The sequence below is a fragment of the Chenopodium quinoa genome, unplaced genomic scaffold (genome assembly GCF_001683475.1).
Source record: "Chenopodium quinoa cultivar QQ74 unplaced genomic scaffold, ASM168347v1, whole genome shotgun sequence".
NCBI lineage: Eukaryota > Viridiplantae > Streptophyta > Magnoliopsida > Caryophyllales > Amaranthaceae > Chenopodium > Chenopodium quinoa.
Genome location: NW_018743391.1, coordinates 2,969,757 through 2,987,353, shown reverse-complemented (window position 1 = coordinate 2,987,353; position 17,597 = coordinate 2,969,757). Strand labels below are relative to the sequence as shown.

The following is a 17,597-nucleotide window of genomic DNA, read 5'->3' as shown; positions in this document are numbered from 1 at the left end:
TCAAATTTGTGGAGTAGTACCACCGTAGAAGATCAAACGTCCATATTTATAAGTCCATCCATAATCAATGATTCTATATTGCGGATCATCACTATACGTCTCAGTTTCTTTTGGGTCATAATCTTCCTTAAAATTTTCATCCAAAACTGTAATTTCATGAATAAGAGCGGCATATAATAATTCAGCGATACCGCGGTAACCATTTCCCATAGGTGGTAAAGGTTGATCGACAGGGCCAAATGCTTCGCCACCAAATGTTGCTGAATTTGCCAATCCATTGAATATCTTTCTCGGCCAAAACCCTTGTACGGTTTTCATATAGCCTGTTATAAGCCACCAATTCCCATCTTTCGGATCCTTTGTAATCACACATTAAACATACCAAGTATATACTATTAGTCCATAATTGACCATGTATCCAAGATATAAAGATTATGTTCAAATTACAGTATATAATTTTCTGAAAAGGACGATCTTTCAATAATTAACTACTTCATCCGTTTTTTTTCCTACCCTTCTACATAATCATCATGTTCTATTTTAGTAATAGGGCAGTATTTAAAAATCAAAAACTTATAGAAAAAAAAAAAAAAAAAAGAACTTTAATAGATTATTGATGCATAACTAAAAAAAACACAGTCAAGTATTTACCTTAAATACACTGAAGTACCGAGTACGTATGACTCCTCCTCTTTTTGACATTGGTTCAAGCACGACGTCAACAGGAAATTCATGGTTAACATTAACAAATCCAGGGCATAACATATTGAAACAATGTGATTGACCAGCCTATAAATTAACAAAAATAATGTAATTATATCATGGTTTTTTAAGTACAAATTTACAAAGCATCATTCAATTTATAGTTTGTTACAATGCATTTTTTGATTGCATACATGCTTGTTAGTGTAAACTAGTGTAAAACACGTTGCATCACACTCCCTCTAGTGTAAAACACGTTGCATCACACTCCCTCTAGTTTATGAGTACCAAAGATAATAGTTTATGAGTACCACTTAGAATTTTATAAAATTGAAGTTTACCAAAGAGAATTTCCCATTTTTCTACGTGACTTTTACTCTCATCAAAGAACCAATTTCTTTCTTTTCAACTTTCATCGCTCAAAACCCATGATTTAATCAATTTCCCAGTATATTTCATTTTAATTCATTAAATTCCTCCAATTTGGTTCACACCAATTACATAAACCCAAATATATCAAATTCCAATCTTTCTGATAATAATGGGCAATACTATGGCCCAAACCTGTAAAAAGTGTGTTCAAATTTGTATCATGAACAGATATATAGTTGAAAGTTATATTTTAATCTTGAAATTTGGAAATCTTGTGGTCTCTTTCCTTGCTCTACTTAGAAATTTGGCACAAAAAACCCCAGAATTAGCCAACTTGATTAGATATTATAAAAAGTTATGTATAAAGTATAAACAATATAATCAGCACGAGTCTTGTTTAAAAAAATAATAAGAAAGTACCAAATTTTTTTTTGTTATTTATATTTCATGGTTCAATTATACCGATTGCATATTGTTATTGTAGGGATTCTACTACTATTAGTGATAAATTAATCTGAATGTATAATTCTCTGTATTTCTCATTCATCACAATGGCCACATACAATACTGATTGGATAGTGTTATTGTGGGGATTCTGGTACTATTAGAGATATAAGCAAGATAACATAATAATTTCAATATAAGCAAAGAAAGTAAGAATTATATTGCGTTTAGGAAATTTAATATGGAGTACATACCAAAATTTAACCAAATTAATGCAGAAGAAAAACTTAAACAACAGAATAACCAAATCTAAAAGACTAGAATAATGGCAAACACTACTACTTGTATATTAGTCCCTTAGCATACTTGCACCCTTCAATGCTTGACTCCATTCAAACCATGAGCGAAGTACAAGAAAGTGGGGTCAGTAGCACCATCCTTGTAGTAAGCCATGACCGTGGCACCATCATCGTGCATACTCTCACCCACGAAAAACTGAAGATCATTGAGCTTCGACATCAGAAACTTAGTTGCTGCCTCGACGTTCTTCTTAAACTCATCAGCCTTATCACCCTCTAACTTGGCAGTCAAGTTCTTGATGTACCTCTTAACCCATCCAATAAACTGTTTCTTATCATAGGCAGGTTGTTCTTGCAGCCTAAAGTTGTCGACAATGTCGACAACCTTGACAGCCTCCTCATCATCAGCAACTTCTTCATCATCTCCTCCTTCGGCAGAAGGGTTGGCACCAATGTCGACTTCAATGTGACCGCCTTTCACAACCCACTTCCCTTCTACCTCCCATAGACACCCATTGAAGAGTTCGATGCACCGGTACGAGTCGGACCATAGCTCGTCGCCGCTAATGATATCCTCGTACACAATCATTGTTCTAGACGTTTTTTTTTTCTTCTTCTCTTCTAATTTGCTAAGAATAAGAATCAATCTAATACTATATTTTTTGTTGGTCTTAATGTGATATTGTTATGAGTATATATAGAGAAACTTAAACCGCCTTAAAAAGTAAGCTAATCCTAGAGAATTACAAATTTTGCAAAGGCATGGAAACTTTTCTTTCCTAAAATAAAACGGAGTGAAAAAATTAAGGAAACCTAACAAAGGTAACGTAGCATACAAGATATGTAATTTCCTAAACTATACATCAATCTCTTAAAACTTTAACAAAAAATTGATTATAGCTGCTAGAGTTTATTTTATTTCATAAACTTTACACTCTGTAACTTAGTTTTGGCTATATTTTCTATTTTTTTTTATTTAAATATATAGTGTGAATTGGAATTTGGATGATGTCCCTAGATATTGTTGAAATCAAAATTAATTCCTACTTTGCTTGTTTTAAAAATTTATTCCCTAAATGATGTCCACGTAGGATCGGATATTAATTTGTTTTTTTTTTCTTTGGTTATGTGCAAAACCGCAAGTAATGATAGCGGTTTTACATGTACAACCGCAATTGTTGCCTTGTTGGTACCGTTTGTATTTGTAGAAACAAATTATTATTATATCATATTCAAAGAAATTATTACTGTATAAATATGGAAAACACTATTAAATGTTTTTAATAATCAACCTTAAAGACTGTTAAATGTTTAATTATATGAACAAATCAATAGTTACAATGTTACATATACAACATTAAAGAGTATTTAATTATTCAACATCTAATAATACATATGCAACATTAAAGACTACTCCGTATTAAATGTCTTTATAAATATCCTTAAAAAAATGTCTTTATAAATAATCAATAATTTAATTAAATAAACACTATCAATGTTTCAAAAAAAATCTTGCTAACGAACGTCCCCGGGGCATTGGATATTCATTTAAAATATTGCCTAAAATGGTACTCCGTATTCATTTGGGAAAGCATGACAAAATCACGCGTCGATCGGTGTAATTAATATTCATTTTAATTTAATCTTTCTACTTTTAGCTAGCTTATGCCTTCAAAAAATTAATAATCTTGTACACCCTCTGTCCTTTTATTACATGCCTATTTTTCATTTTGCCTTCAAAAAATTAATAAACATGTACTCCCTCTATCCTTTTATTACATGTCTATTTTTCATTTTGTACGGGAATTAAGAAAGTTAAGGACTCCTTAAAACTAATAATTGGGAGTATAAATATGCATGTGGGTTTAGATAGAGATAGAGAGAAAGAAAAAGTGGTTGTGAATTACGAGAGAAAAAGAATTGGAAATTGATGTTAAAGTGAAAAAAAAAGACAAATTATCAAAAAAAAAATAAAAAAAAGAATATTGTAAAAAAAGTACAACCTATAAATAGAAACAAACATTTAATTTTGATCACCCAAACAAGGAATACAGACATGTAATAAAATAACAGAGGGAAGACTAAAGATGAATATCAAACAACACGTGTCAATATGCGGTAATTTTTTTTAAGGAAAATGTGATAAACATAGCTCTAAGGGCTATGAATAAGAAGCTAAAAAGAAAATATTGAGGATAAAGTAACATTAATTACACTGATATGCGCGTGATTTTGTCATTAATTCCCAACTTAATTCCATTTTAAGAAGTATATTAAATGCTTATATAGAGCCCTAAGGGCTACATATATTTTATTACCCTTTTTTTTAAAAAAAATAACATTACAAAGGTTGTAACATTAATTTTGACAATTCTAGGCTTTAAATGAAGATATAGTAGTGACTCCGCCACGTGGTAATTTAAAATAAAAAATTAAACGGGTGGTTAGTTTGAAAATGGTTACATTTTTGGGTGGTAATTTAAAAATTAACCTTATTATTAAGTTAAAATTTAACTTTTAATTTTTAATAGGAGAAGTACTCCCTTCGTACTATAATATAGTTATTGTTTGTATTTTTCACGGTATTTAAGAAATAGGAGGAGAAAGTAGATAAAGTACATTAATAAAAGTGAAAAGTGCAATCATAAAAGTTAGAAAGAGAAAGTGAAAGTGAAAAAAGGTACCAGACATGTGCAAAATTCAAGGGTAAATTAGGAAGTAAAATGAATAAAGTTAAAAAATAAGGGTATAATGGTCTTTACATACTATCTAAAAATAAAAACTGGAACAACATTTTGGTTCTCCAAAATAGAAAAACAAGAACTATATTATGGGACGGAAGGAGTAATTTTTAATATTGAAAAGGGCATTTTGGGAAAACACAAAATTGTCACCCAAGATGCCCTTTCCCTTTGTATACTTTCTCTGTTTTTTAGTTGATACATTTCTATTATTACGCTTGTCATTGATATTAATACTAGATTAGATCCCATGCCATGCACGGTGATCTATAAAAAATTTATTTGATCGAAATAAATATATTTTATAAATGTACCTCATATGAGGGCAAAAACTATATAGAGAGACATAACCATTAATAGTAATGGTATCCAAATCTAAATAATTTCAATACGGAGTACTCTTAAACCAAGAGTAATTATATTCGGAAGCCATTTATAAATCTATAATACTCCAATGTTAAAAAAAATAAATAGAAAATAACATAATATAATAACTGTCTTCCCAAAAAAAAAAAACTCCGTATATAATTTAAGGTAAAAAATAAAAAGGTTCAAAAAATAAGTAAAAATAAAGATAAGAATATGATTTCCGCAATTAATTTAAGCGGAATTTTTTTTTACCACAACTATTTAAATAGGGGATGATGTCAGCGGTTGTTACTTTAGTTATATTTATAGACTAGTTTTGTGCCCCGTGCGATGCCCGGGTTGTTTATTGAATTTTAAGATAAATTTATAATCTGTATATCAAATTTTAAATATATTATTGATACAAAATTATTTAGGAATTATTAATGTGCTTTTGTGACGATTTTCTATCTAGTAGGCATGTAATGACTAATAATAATGTTTGTGGAAATGTTTGATTTAATACATTAAAAAAAATAAAAAATTAGCAAAAAAATACATTAAATAAAATAAATATTCAAAACCCGTTGGGTTGACCCAAACCCAAAACTTTGGGCAAGGGTTGAACATTTCTTGACTCGTAACCTGAAGTGATCCAACTGAGATGACTCATGACCTGACCCTAATTGACAGGTCTACACAGCAATAAAATTCTATTAGATTGTGAAGTATATTATTTTTAACTGATTAATTAATATGTATTATAAATGTATGTTTTACACTATAAACTACTTCATTTGCTCCAAAAATATTATGATATAAAAAATAAATTTATATGATAATTTTTGAAAATAATAATCTAATAATTTTTGTAAATAAAATTATAATTCAATTTGTATTTTATCGAAAATAAAATTCTAAAATAACAATTTTATCGAAAATAAAATTCTATCCAAATAGAATTCTAAACTAACTTTAATTTTTTATTTATCTTATAATGTCTATTTAAATATATCCAATGTGGCACGACACTTGGCGTTGACACTTGGCGAAAAGTTGGAACGCCAAGTGTCGCTGCATGGCTAAAAGTTTTATGATTATTTATAGATTTCTAATTATCAATATTGTAAAATTATGAAAAGTGGATATTAATTAAATTTACATTGAAACGATTCAAATATCCCACATGAATATATTTTATTGTATCCATAAACACAAATGCGAATCAAAGAAGTGATGTGACCGTGTAAATAGTGTAAAAGTCAAATAATGTCAACTAAAAAATCGGAAGAACTATTACAATGTCTTAAAAAAAATAATATTATATTATCTAGGTCGCCATCATATTCTACAGAAAAAGTCTACATTTTTCTTTCATTTTCTCTCTCCTCAAAAAAGTTCGAATTTTGCCAACGTAATCTCCTTTTCTTCCCATTTCTTGTTTCTTGCTAACATCACAGATCTCTCACCTTCTATTTTTTTCCCCTGAATTCTTTTTAAATTTAATTAAATTTTCGTTTTCTTAGATCTAATTTCACCTTCAATCAATCATTTCCCCTAATTTGAATGATTTCTAGGGTTTATTTCATTCCCCCAAATCGATAATTTAGGGTTTCGAAATTCTGCATTAATGGACAAGGATCAGCTCGGCGGCGCCGGATTACCGCCGACGGGAAGATTCTCGTCGTTTTCTCCCTCTTCAACAACGTCACAAACGCAAACGACGTCGTTTAGCAATGATTTGAGTCGAATGCCGGATAATCCGCCGAAAAATATGGGTCATAGAAGAGCACATTCCGAGATTCTCACTCTTCCCGATGATATCAGCTTCGACAGTGATCTTGGCGTTGTCGGAGGTGGGCCTGATGGCCCGTCATTGTCGGATGAAACGGAGGAGGATTTGTTTTCTATGTACATTGATATGGACAAGGTGAATTCGGCGACTTCGGCGAATTCCGGGTTTCAGATTGGGGAGGGTTCGTCTGGGGCGGGGGCGGAAAAGGCGGTATCCGGGGGCGGGAGTGAGAGGCCGAGGGCGAGGCATCAGCATAGTCAATCAATGGATGGGACGACGTCGATTAAGCCGGAAATGCTTGTTCCTGGGGGTGATGAGGGTTCTCATGCTGATGCTAAGAAGGCAATGTCTGCTGCTAAGCTTGCGGAGCTTGCTCTTATTGATCCTAAGCGTGCTAAGAGGTAATTGCTGTTGAGAATTTGCCAATTTGTTGCCTTTTTTTATTCAATTAATTGTTTGTTTGATTAGTAGAAAGTTTTAGATTTTGAATGATTATTCTTGAGATGTTATGATGAAGAATTGCTCAAATGTTGGTGAAATGTGGCTTTAGAATTGCCCAATTTTTGAAATATTGTTTTCTTTCATGTTTTGGTTTGTTGTTTCTGTTTAGGCATGATAAATTCCATGGATATGTCTTTTTCTAGGCTGCTTTGATGATATATTGTACATGGTAATGTGTTGAACAAGTATCAGACCTTGACTATGGTTTGAATTGTGATTTATATTAAGAGCTGGTAATTCATATTTTGTGAATATACAATTATGGTATGTTGTCCAGCTTTTATGAGCATATAATGATTTTGGTAATTTAATGAGAGACATTATTGGGGTGAGCTCTATTTGGAAAGCATTGTCTGGCTCTTGAACTTGTAGTAAAATGTAATTATATTACCAATAAGTGTTTTATACATCATATTACAATTAAGTCACACCTTAAGACAAATTATTCAGGGGCTACGATGACGTAATTCTTGTGGGACATGGGCCTAATTCAAAAAATTAAATACCCACTTTGGGAGATAAACAACGGTTTAATCATCAATTCCATCATAAAATGAATTTAACCGTAAAAAATTAATAAGTTTTCAAAAGGGTGAAGTTAATTTTGAGGGACGAAGGATTTTGAATATTAATCGATCATGATAGAGATTTTGAATAAAAAAAGTAGAAAAAAAGATTTTTTTTTTTAACTTTTGAGATTGTAATTAATTTTGGAAGGTAGAAAGATTTTGGAAACTAGAATGAAATTGAGAAATTGTGGGAGAAAAAAAAAAATAGAAATTAAATTGGAAAATGAAAGTTTAGAATTATTTTTTTTAAAAAAAACTGAAATATTGCATGAATTTGGAGTTTGGGTGGAGATATAGAAGTAATATATATATATAAAAAACGATTTACTGGTTAAGGATTTGAACCCATGATCTCACAAATTATAATGGAGCACTAAACCATAGTATAAGCATTACATTTACATAGAATTATGAAACTAATATTGATATGTCCAAGTTTTTTGAGGCCCTTCGCACACCCCAAAGCATAGCTGAAAATACTATATACTAAAGTGAAACCTTTTGGAGGGAATTTTCCCTCCTATTCGTTTTGTTAATTAATTTTTAGTTTATTTGATAGTAATATAGTAATTCTTTCTGTGTTCAGTAAAATAAATATTGGCTTACATAAGATATATAAAGTATTCCCTTTTAAGAATTGAAAAAATAGCAATCGATTACCTGTTATATATATTCTACGGGTTGTATATTTGGCTTGGGTATTAACAACTCCCTCCGTCCCTAAAAGAACGACCCTTTTGGGGAGTTTTCACGGGCATTAAGAAACTTAAATGGGAAATACTAGTGTATGGGAAAGCTAATTAAACTATATTGAAAAAGTAAATTTAAAAGTACAGAGATTAAGTAATAAAAATACATGAAAAAGCAAAATTTACATGGGAAAGCTAATTTTGAACAAATATTATTGTAAATTGAAGGATATTTTAATGTAAATGAGATGAATATTTTGGGACTAAAATTTGACCAAAAGGGTCATTCTTTTAGGGATGGAAGGAGTAGTTGTTACCATAACATGATAGATAGGTGGATAGGCTAGTATAGGGAATTGGTTGGTTGGAACCTTGATGGCAAAGTAAATGAAGGAATAGTTGGCACTTTGCTTGATATGGCATTATGAATGGAAACAAAGTTGAGGGCAATTCGAATAAGATTCATTGTACTCTGTAAGAGCACTATGAAGATTTAATTATATGGTATTCTTATTTGAATCCAGAAGAGTATGTCATACATCATAATGAGTTTTATTAGCATAAGGTTGTAGGTTTAGATTTTATTCACATGTGATTGGTTTTGCAAAATATAAGAGTATCTATGACTTTACTTTCTTGAGATCCCATATATCCATGATTTTATATGTGAATGTTAACGGGACAATCTTTTTCTATAAATTTATAGGTAAATTTTCTGTTCATGTTTATTTGACTTAGGACCTACATAAAATATGTAGTACAATTTGTTTGCATAGCATATTTGTTAGTATGAGCTGAATAAACTGTGCACTTGATAGTTTGATACTTAGGAAAAACTTAAAATCTTAGCCAAAATAGGGGAAGGGGGTTGTACAATAATGTGTGGGTTTAAATTTGAATTTAAAAATTGGAACTCAAATTTTAGACCAATGAATAGGATAGTCCCCTATGAACCACAATCTTGCTTGCATGCTCAAAAATGTGGTTAATTTGTGAGGAGTGGGCTCAAGAGAATTGGGTAGCATAAGTTAAAATCAAGGCAAGTAGTTGTTTCATAATTTAACGGGTCATTCTGATTGATGTGTGCTTCATCTGTTTCAAAACTATTATTTCCACGTCATTTATTACAAAAGGCATGCGTTTAAGTGTTTTGGATGGTTCAGAAGTAGGCATTCAACTTTCAATTAGGACTATTTACTCCTCAAGACTATTTTGCAGCCCTCTCTCCACTTGCTCCAGATGAGTATTTTGCATACCTCTCTGCAAAGTTAATTTAAATTTCCCTACTTGGATGAATGTAAATACATGGACTGAAACCCGTACAGTGCATGCATGATTCAATTCCTATGTTTAAGGGACTTTGAAATTTCTAATTAAACTTCCTCTGTTGCAGAATAGTTGCAACACTTTTAGTTTAGCAATATTCATACACTTCTTCCATTTCATATTACTTGACACGTTTCTTTAGGCATGTTTGCCCATGCATAACTTCAAACATCAATATCTTCAATTATCAATAGGCAAAAACTATAATAAAAAATTGATATTCGAAAACAAAAAAGGTATGAACGTTGAAAACATGTTTTACAATTTTATTGAAAGCATTTGTTGTAATAAAATAAAATTTGAAGAATTTACTTTTATTTCAGATGTTTATTTTTAATATTTTTACTAATAGATAATTAAATATATGTGGTCAAAGTTACCATCTTGAAATAGTTTGTTAGGCTATTATAGTTGAGAGAATAGGGTAGCCCGAGGAGAACAAGGCTTATTGCTTTCAGATTTTGTATGTCTATTCCTATTAACATATAGATAAAATGGTCCAAGTTCCCGAGAGGTATTGGGTGATGAATCTTGCATACACTCTTTTTTTTGAGTATCAGTCCATGCATTTAACAATATTAACATTACACTAAATAGGGGATTTTAAACAAACCTCGCTGAGAGGGGTGCAAAATAATCGTGTAGTATAGAGTCCTAATTAAAAGTTGAATGGCTACTTTTATCCACCTAAAAGGCATGCCCTCATTCAGGATATCTGTTATAAATGGCATGGGAATCTTATCGTTCTACTTGCCATATAATATCATGTAAAATGTGAATGCCTGATTTTTATAAAGATCGTTGCAAATTTTTTTCGTATATGGTTGCCCTGCCATTATGGTGTGACCTTGACATGTGTTAATTTTGTGTTGCCAAGGGATATAAAGGCTTCTATTATCATAGTTTTTAATCCAATGCTAGGTTCTTTAACTCAATCAAATAGCTAGGTGAAAAAAATTCTTTTGTTTTTTAGCAATGCCAAAAGGCCCAAAAGATATGAACTCAACTCAAGCAAGGTTTTGTTTTGATTTGTCCATTTTGTATAATGTACAACGTGCTTTTAAGTTTATATGGTCGCTGCTTTCAATTTTCTCCCATTTGTTGCACATGTACATTGCCCAAGTTTTCTTTCTTTTTGCTTAATCCTGTTGTGTCACTCCTTTCTGGATAAATTTTTGACTCTTTGGAGTTCAGGAGAGTAATAAATTTCAAAATCTAATTCAGGAGGGTTTCACCTTATTGTGTCTCATTGGATTTTAAAGAAAACCATTGTTCAATTTTCTATTTTTTTTTAGGAGAGTGGGCATGAAGTCGTAATTTCTGCTTAAGCTTAATTTGACGTTATTGTTGAGGTTTTGCGATGCTGTTTGCTGATAATTATTCAAATAAATTGTTATATGTTGTATAAATGCTATTATGTATATATGGCACATAATTTTTTTGTATCTGGGGTTCTTGGGTTGCATTGGATCAAAAGAGCATTTGATGATAAATATGTTAGTGCTGAAGTCTTTTGGGACTTTAACATCTTTATAACTTTTATGGCTATAACGTGCTCTATATTTTTGCTGCAATTGCAACTAGGCCAAATTATCTGACTGTTAGTCTTCACTTTAATTATTGTTTCTACTTTGTTTTGCTCGAGTAGAATCTGGGCTAATAGGCAGTCAGCTGCAAGATCTAAGGAAAGGAAGATGAGATACATTGCTGAGCTAGAGCGCAAAGTCCAAACATTGCAAACTGAGGCTACCTCTTTGTCTGCTCAGTTGACCCTGCTGCAGGTAATAGGTCATTTGGGTGACTTTGATAAAGAGGCAGTTTTTTTAAATATACACTGCAGCTTTCAATCGGTCCTACTAGTTTACTTCATTTTCATTGCATCTTGCCTCAACTATAATTGTCTTTACTTTTATCTAGACCTGCTCTTTCTTTTCTTTTCTTTTTCCTTTTTAATCTGATGCATTTTTCTTTCCTCTCTTGTGAACTCTTAATATTGGTGAATTGATTAATACTCTACAGAGAGATACAAATGGCCTCAATGCTGAGAACAGTGAGTTGAAGCTGCGTCTGCAAACAATGGAGCAGCAGGTTCACTTGCAGGATGGTAAGAACCCATCTTTGCTTAATGCATTCCTCTCATCCAATATCTGTATTGCTTAGTTTTGGAGTGCTTTAAAATTATATAGAGGTTAATATTTTGTTGTCAAGGAGTCTCATTTATGTAAATTTCTGTAGGTGTTTTAGCAAATGAGAGAATTAACAATTTTTGATGGAAGCTTAATTTCACTTAGCAGCAGCTTTTTTTTGTCATTTTGTGGCAGATATTTGTACTGTTTTGTTGTGATGGATTTTTTTTTTCAGTGTCTTAAATTGGCTGTATATATGGGTTTACATTGCTAAAAGCCCTAAGAATCATATGACCATGTGTCCGCTATTATGGAGAATCAAGATTAGTCTAGTGGTTGAGGCCTTCCTTCCACCGCTGTGAGAGGGGTTTGATTCTCACCCTCATGCTAGTGGGATGCCTAATTTCCCCCTACTTGCAAGGGGATCTCCTTACCTTAAAAAAAAAAAGTGTCAGCCCTTATTACAAATGCTGTCTTACACAGTACATCAATACAGTGTCTTATGGGTTTTCTTGTCAATAGGATCTATGTTTCTGGTTGGACTAGTTCATTCTGTTATGGTCTGAATTATCTTTTAAGGACTGTATCTGCATGATTGCTAGTTAGGTAGTTACCTGATACAGATCTTACAGTGGAGTTGTAATACAGCCCTTCAACTCACTCCTTTGCCCCAAAATTCATGGACACTAAATGTGGAGATTTTTCCTGGATTTAAATTATGAGATGAGAAGCAAAATGTTGGGTCTTTTTCGAGTCCAGAGTTGACCGTTGATGGTCAGTCTGTGCTGGTTGTCACCGATTGTCCTCTTAATGCATTCAAATTCTGAAAATTTTAACCTTAATATTTACCAAACGATAAAACCATATCTTTTTTTTGGCTTTAGGCCTATATTATTTGTGGAAGAATCATTACGCAACTGTGGCTGCAGTGTAGAATGAAGAAGAATCACAAGATGGGGGTGTTGGGAATTCCATATAGAGGGCTCAGGCCCTTGAGGGAGGATAATTATTCCTGTGGTATGAGATTCCATTAGGTATTGAGTCCTTTTCATTGCTTCCTGTGAATCTGAAGTCCCTATCCTAACAGCCCCCGTAGAAGGTTGTAATGAGGCTTGTACTCTAAGTCTTGTCACCTCTGAGCTCTGACAACTGGGGAATAGATGAACTGATTTAGTTTATTTAAATTTTATGGGCTGTCATATTAGTAATGATACCCTATAAATCAATGAGCTCTGTTCTGTTGCTTCTTTGATTTATTTCTTTCAACAATAACATTTCGTTTTATGATTTTCTGGACTAATGCAGCATTAAATGAAGCGTTGAAAGAGGAGATTCAGCATTTAAAATTGGTGACTGGTCAAGCTATGTCCAATAGTGGGCCTATGATGAACTTTCCAGCTTCTTATGCAGCCAACCAGCCGTTTTACCCAAGCAACCAGGCAATGCATACTCTGATAACTGCACAGCAGTTTCAACAGCTACAGCTTCATTCTCAAAAGCAGCAGCAACAGTATCAACAGCATCAACTGCATCAGCTCCAGCAGCAACAATTGCAGCATCAAGAACCAACCCAGATGTCTCAGCATTCTGGTGATTACAAAATGAGGTCATCAATGTCATTATCCAAAGAAAATACATCAGATCCCATTTCTGGAGCATCAAAGGATTAAAGGTCATAAGGCATGGAGTTATTCTGCAATGAGTTCAATATAGTAAAATTATATCAGCAGGGATAACTTTGAGTTGTTTATGTAGTCTCTATACAAGTTTATATTGTTTGTAGTAAAATTACAGCTACAGTTGAAAAACTACAGGTAAAAATTGTTTGTAGGCATTGTGGGTATTGTGATTGGTCTTTGGGTGAGATGATGTAGGTTGTATCTTATCCAAGCATCGGAATTGTTTTGGAGTTATTATCTTTAGATGGATGTCGTAAAAGAGTTTAGAGAAATGCTCTATATATCTACATAGTTGATAGCAGGAGTGGGTAGTGATGGAGTGGTTTGAAGTCCAGTGTAGGGTGCATGTGATGGGTATTGATATTTTATAGTTAACTCATTCATTGTAAACAAAGATTCTAGCTGGTCTAAGCTTTATTCTAGCTTAGTTCATTAGTTACTAATCATTTAGCAAATTTTGATAAGCATAGGTAAATCTTGATCTTACAGATTGCACTTCTGAAGGCACTTGAAGAATTTTTCTGCAATCAAGATTTCTATGCTTGGAGATTATTCCAAGCTTTTTACTGATTTTGTATTAGTGGATAGAAAGGAAGGGGACGGAAACAACATTTGCTGGCCTGAATTCCTCTATTTGATGTCGTGTTATTTATGCTTTCATACTTTGTAGAGGAAGGCTACTTGCTTGCTGCCTGAAAGTTGGTAAGAGCTAATGAAGCTCAGCTTGATGTTTATTGTTTAATTTTGTAGCAATTTTTAACTTCTGAAATAAAAAAAAAAAAAACGATTGTGCATGTACACATATTTGTTTATTGTTATGCCTCCATGCCGGAAGAATCCGAAGCAATTCTCCGTCTTCAAACGGATATATACATATGGCACAATCTTGGTTAATAAATCCAGCCTGCCTATTTACATAGTATATATCTATTTGAAATCTCCTATATATTTTTTAGGGTAAAGTCCAGCGTAAATTACAGAAACGAAAAATAATATATGTTACTAAAACTATTACAACAATAATTGCTGATAAAATGGCTACAGCTTTTCTGATCGAGAGTCCGAATATATAACCGTTGTCGACAGGTTTTCCGTAGGCTACCGGTAAATTCGCAAGTTCCCTGAATTATGCACAAATTGACAGTTAAGACTCGGGTTCGTGAGAGGCTTGATCGCTTCATTGGTAACTCGGCTTGGTTAGACAAATTTTCTGGAATTTCGGCTCAACACCTACTGAGATATAAGTCTGACCATAATCCAATTTTATTGGAGCTCCGTACTCAGCGCAAAAAGAAAAGAAAGAAAAAAAAAGGAGTTTAGATTTGAAACGGGGTGGCTGCTAGACCCTGATTGTGAGAAGGTGGTGCGTGAGTGTTGGGATATGACTGTAAGAGAAGGGATGGAGTCTCGGCTTAGCTCGATGGTTGTTTCCCTTTCTAGTTGGGGAAGGGGAAAATTTGATGATTTGGGAAAGAAAATTACTGCAGAATAGCTCTTGAAAGCGGCACAAGAGGAGGGAGTGTCAGAGGAGTCGATAAGGGAATGTATGAGAATAGAGAAAGAGTTAGATGAGCTTCATGATCGACAAGAAGCCTATTGGTACATTTGATCGAGGTCCGCAAAAGTGAAGGATGGGGATAGGAATACTTCCTATTTTCATCATTAGGCTTCTCAGAGAAAGGCAAAGAATGAAATTAAAGGGCTTAAGGATGGGAATGGAGTCCTTCAGGAGGATGACGAGAGCATGCAAGAGATAGTAGTGGGCTATTGTAATAGCCTATTTTCGTCAGTGTTGCCATTCAATGCTGCCAAGAAGACGGGTTTTGAAGCCATTGACCCTCACTACAACAAAATAAAGCAAAGGTAACAGTGCAAAACCATTGCCTAATATAAAAAATGTGTTGTCTTGTAGCTAAGACAACACATATGAGGCATAATATATGCCCCCGTTGTCTATTCACAAGGCAACACATTTTTATTCAAAAGCAACAATTTTGAAAGCCAAGGTAAAATGATACATAAGGCAACACTTTTACAAGACAACAAATGAAAAATGTTGTCATCTAAGGAGATAATTAAAAAATGTTTCTAGATGTTGTCACTCCCAAGCATTTAGTAGTTGGTAGGGCCCGAACTTGTGACCTTAAAGTCACAAAGTGAGTTCCCCACCAACTCCACCAAATATTTTTAATATATATCTTAAATTATGTTGTCTTTTTAATACTACACTAGTGGAAAAAATCTCATTCGTAACAAGCTATTTATAACGGGCTCCGTAAGATCCAGTCGAGTGTGTGATTTTGCAGAATATAATCTAGATTATTATTTCTTGATTATTATTTAATTAATAGTTTGAATAGTATTGAAATGCATTCATTTCCTTTGCATTGACTTGATCTATGATACTATCGGAGTGAAACCAGGGATCTAAAGAACAATAGAGACTAGGCTATATTAGTAACAAGTAAACCCTTTATTTGTAATATAAATATATAATTTTCTATTTTATAGAAAGTCAAAATCTCCAAAATACTTGGAGATAAACACCAATTACAAGGTATGAGACGACCCAAAAAGCATTTGAGCATGATCAACTTTGTAAGCCTACTTGGGTGCTGAGCATTTATTTGTAAGAGCGGAATTTCTTTCCATGTATAATTACAACTTCGGAAAGTAGGATTTAAGAAATAGGTTCTTACAGGAAACCTTTTAGATGGATAAGATCCATATTCTGGATCCATTTGGTTCTTTTGATTCTTGCTCGAGCCGGATGATGAAAAATTCTCATGTCTGGTTCTTTCGGGGGATGAATTGAATCTCTAAGAAAAGAATTCACCTATCCTAATAACAAAAAAACCGTACTTGAATGATCCTGTATTAAGGGCTAAATTAGCGAAAGGCATGGGGCATAATTATTACGGGGAGCCCGCATGGCCTAATGATCTTTTATATATTTTTCCTGTAGTAATTTTAGGTACTATTGCGTGTAACGTAGGCTTGGCAGTTTTAGAACCATCAATGATTGGTGAGCCGGCGGATCCATTTGCAACCCCTTTGGAAATATTACATGAATGGTATTTTTTTCCTGTATTTCAAATACTTCGTACAGTACCAAATAAGTTATTAGGCGTTCTTTTAATGGTTTCAGTACCCGCGGGATTATTAACCGTTCCTTTTTTAGAAAATGTTAATAAATTCCAAAATCCATTTCGGCGTCCAGTAGCTACAACTGTATTTTTGGTTGGTACCGTAGTAGCCCTTTGGCTGGGTATTGGAGCAACATTACCTATTGATAAATCCCTAACTTTAGGTCTTTTTTAAATTGATTCAATTCTGAAATAATACGACGTGTGTATCTAGGGAATAGTCACTTCGAGGTGAATTTTCCCTAGATACATCTATTCAATTCATTTTTTTGTCATATTTTTTTTAATCAATTACGAAATGCTTTTCTAGAGTGCCAAATATTTGTTTTACGTCTTCTATGCGAAAATGCTCTATTTTAATAAGATCTTCTTGGCTGTTATTCAATAGGTCCGATAATGTGTGTATATTGGTTTTTTTGAGGCAATTGTAGATCCTAGGTGGCAATTCTAATTGGTCAATAAAAGTAAATTTCAATGCTATTTTTTTTTGTTTTTCCGTATTTCAGTCAATCTATTGTGAAAGGTAAAAGGGGGAAAGAAACTTTGGGTTGATTGTCCTCTAAATCTAAGTTTTCTTCTTTTGCATGTAAAAAAGGGATCAATAAATCAATTAAATTCCGGGAGGCTTCATAAAGTGATTCTTTTGGAGTTAAACTGCCATTTGTCCATATTTCAAGAAAAAGTATCTCTTGTTTTTCATTTCCATTTCCATAAGAATGAATACTATGATTCACGTTTCGAACAGGCATGAATAGAGCATCTATCGGATAATTTCCGTCTTGAAAGTTATGTGGCGCTTTTATATGATATCCGCGATTTCTCTCAAGTTGTAATCCAATACACAAGTCAATTGGTTCCGT

At 32.9% G+C, this 17,597-nt stretch overlaps 3 protein-coding genes across 3 annotated transcripts; 1 reads left to right on the top strand and 2 right to left on the bottom strand.

Moving 5' to 3' along the window:
- On the bottom strand, positions 1-765 carry LOC110738601. The gene is made up of 2 exons (XM_021918994.1): positions 652-765; positions 1-357 (listed from the first exon to the last, which is right to left on the bottom strand). The coding sequence occupies exons 1-2, from the start codon at positions 763-765 to the stop codon at positions 1-3; spliced, it is 471 nt and encodes a 156-aa protein (XP_021774686.1).
- A 903-nt stretch (positions 766-1,668) lies between these two features.
- On the bottom strand, positions 1,669-2,478 carry LOC110738545 (translationally-controlled tumor protein homolog). Its single transcript, XM_021918945.1, has one exon. It carries the CDS (start codon positions 2,404-2,406, stop codon positions 1,894-1,896), a length of 513 nt encoding a protein of 170 aa, XP_021774637.1. The 5' UTR covers positions 2,407-2,478; the 3' UTR covers positions 1,669-1,893.
- A 3,685-nt stretch (positions 2,479-6,163) lies between these two features.
- On the top strand, positions 6,164-14,403 carry LOC110738784 (probable transcription factor PosF21). The gene is made up of 4 exons (XM_021919218.1): positions 6,164-7,102; positions 11,435-11,567; positions 11,806-11,890; positions 13,218-14,403. Exons 1-4 carry the CDS (start codon positions 6,537-6,539, stop codon positions 13,580-13,582), a joined length of 1,149 nt encoding a protein of 382 aa, XP_021774910.1. The 5' UTR covers positions 6,164-6,536; the 3' UTR covers positions 13,583-14,403.
- The last annotated feature ends 3,194 nt before the right edge of the window (positions 14,404-17,597 follow it).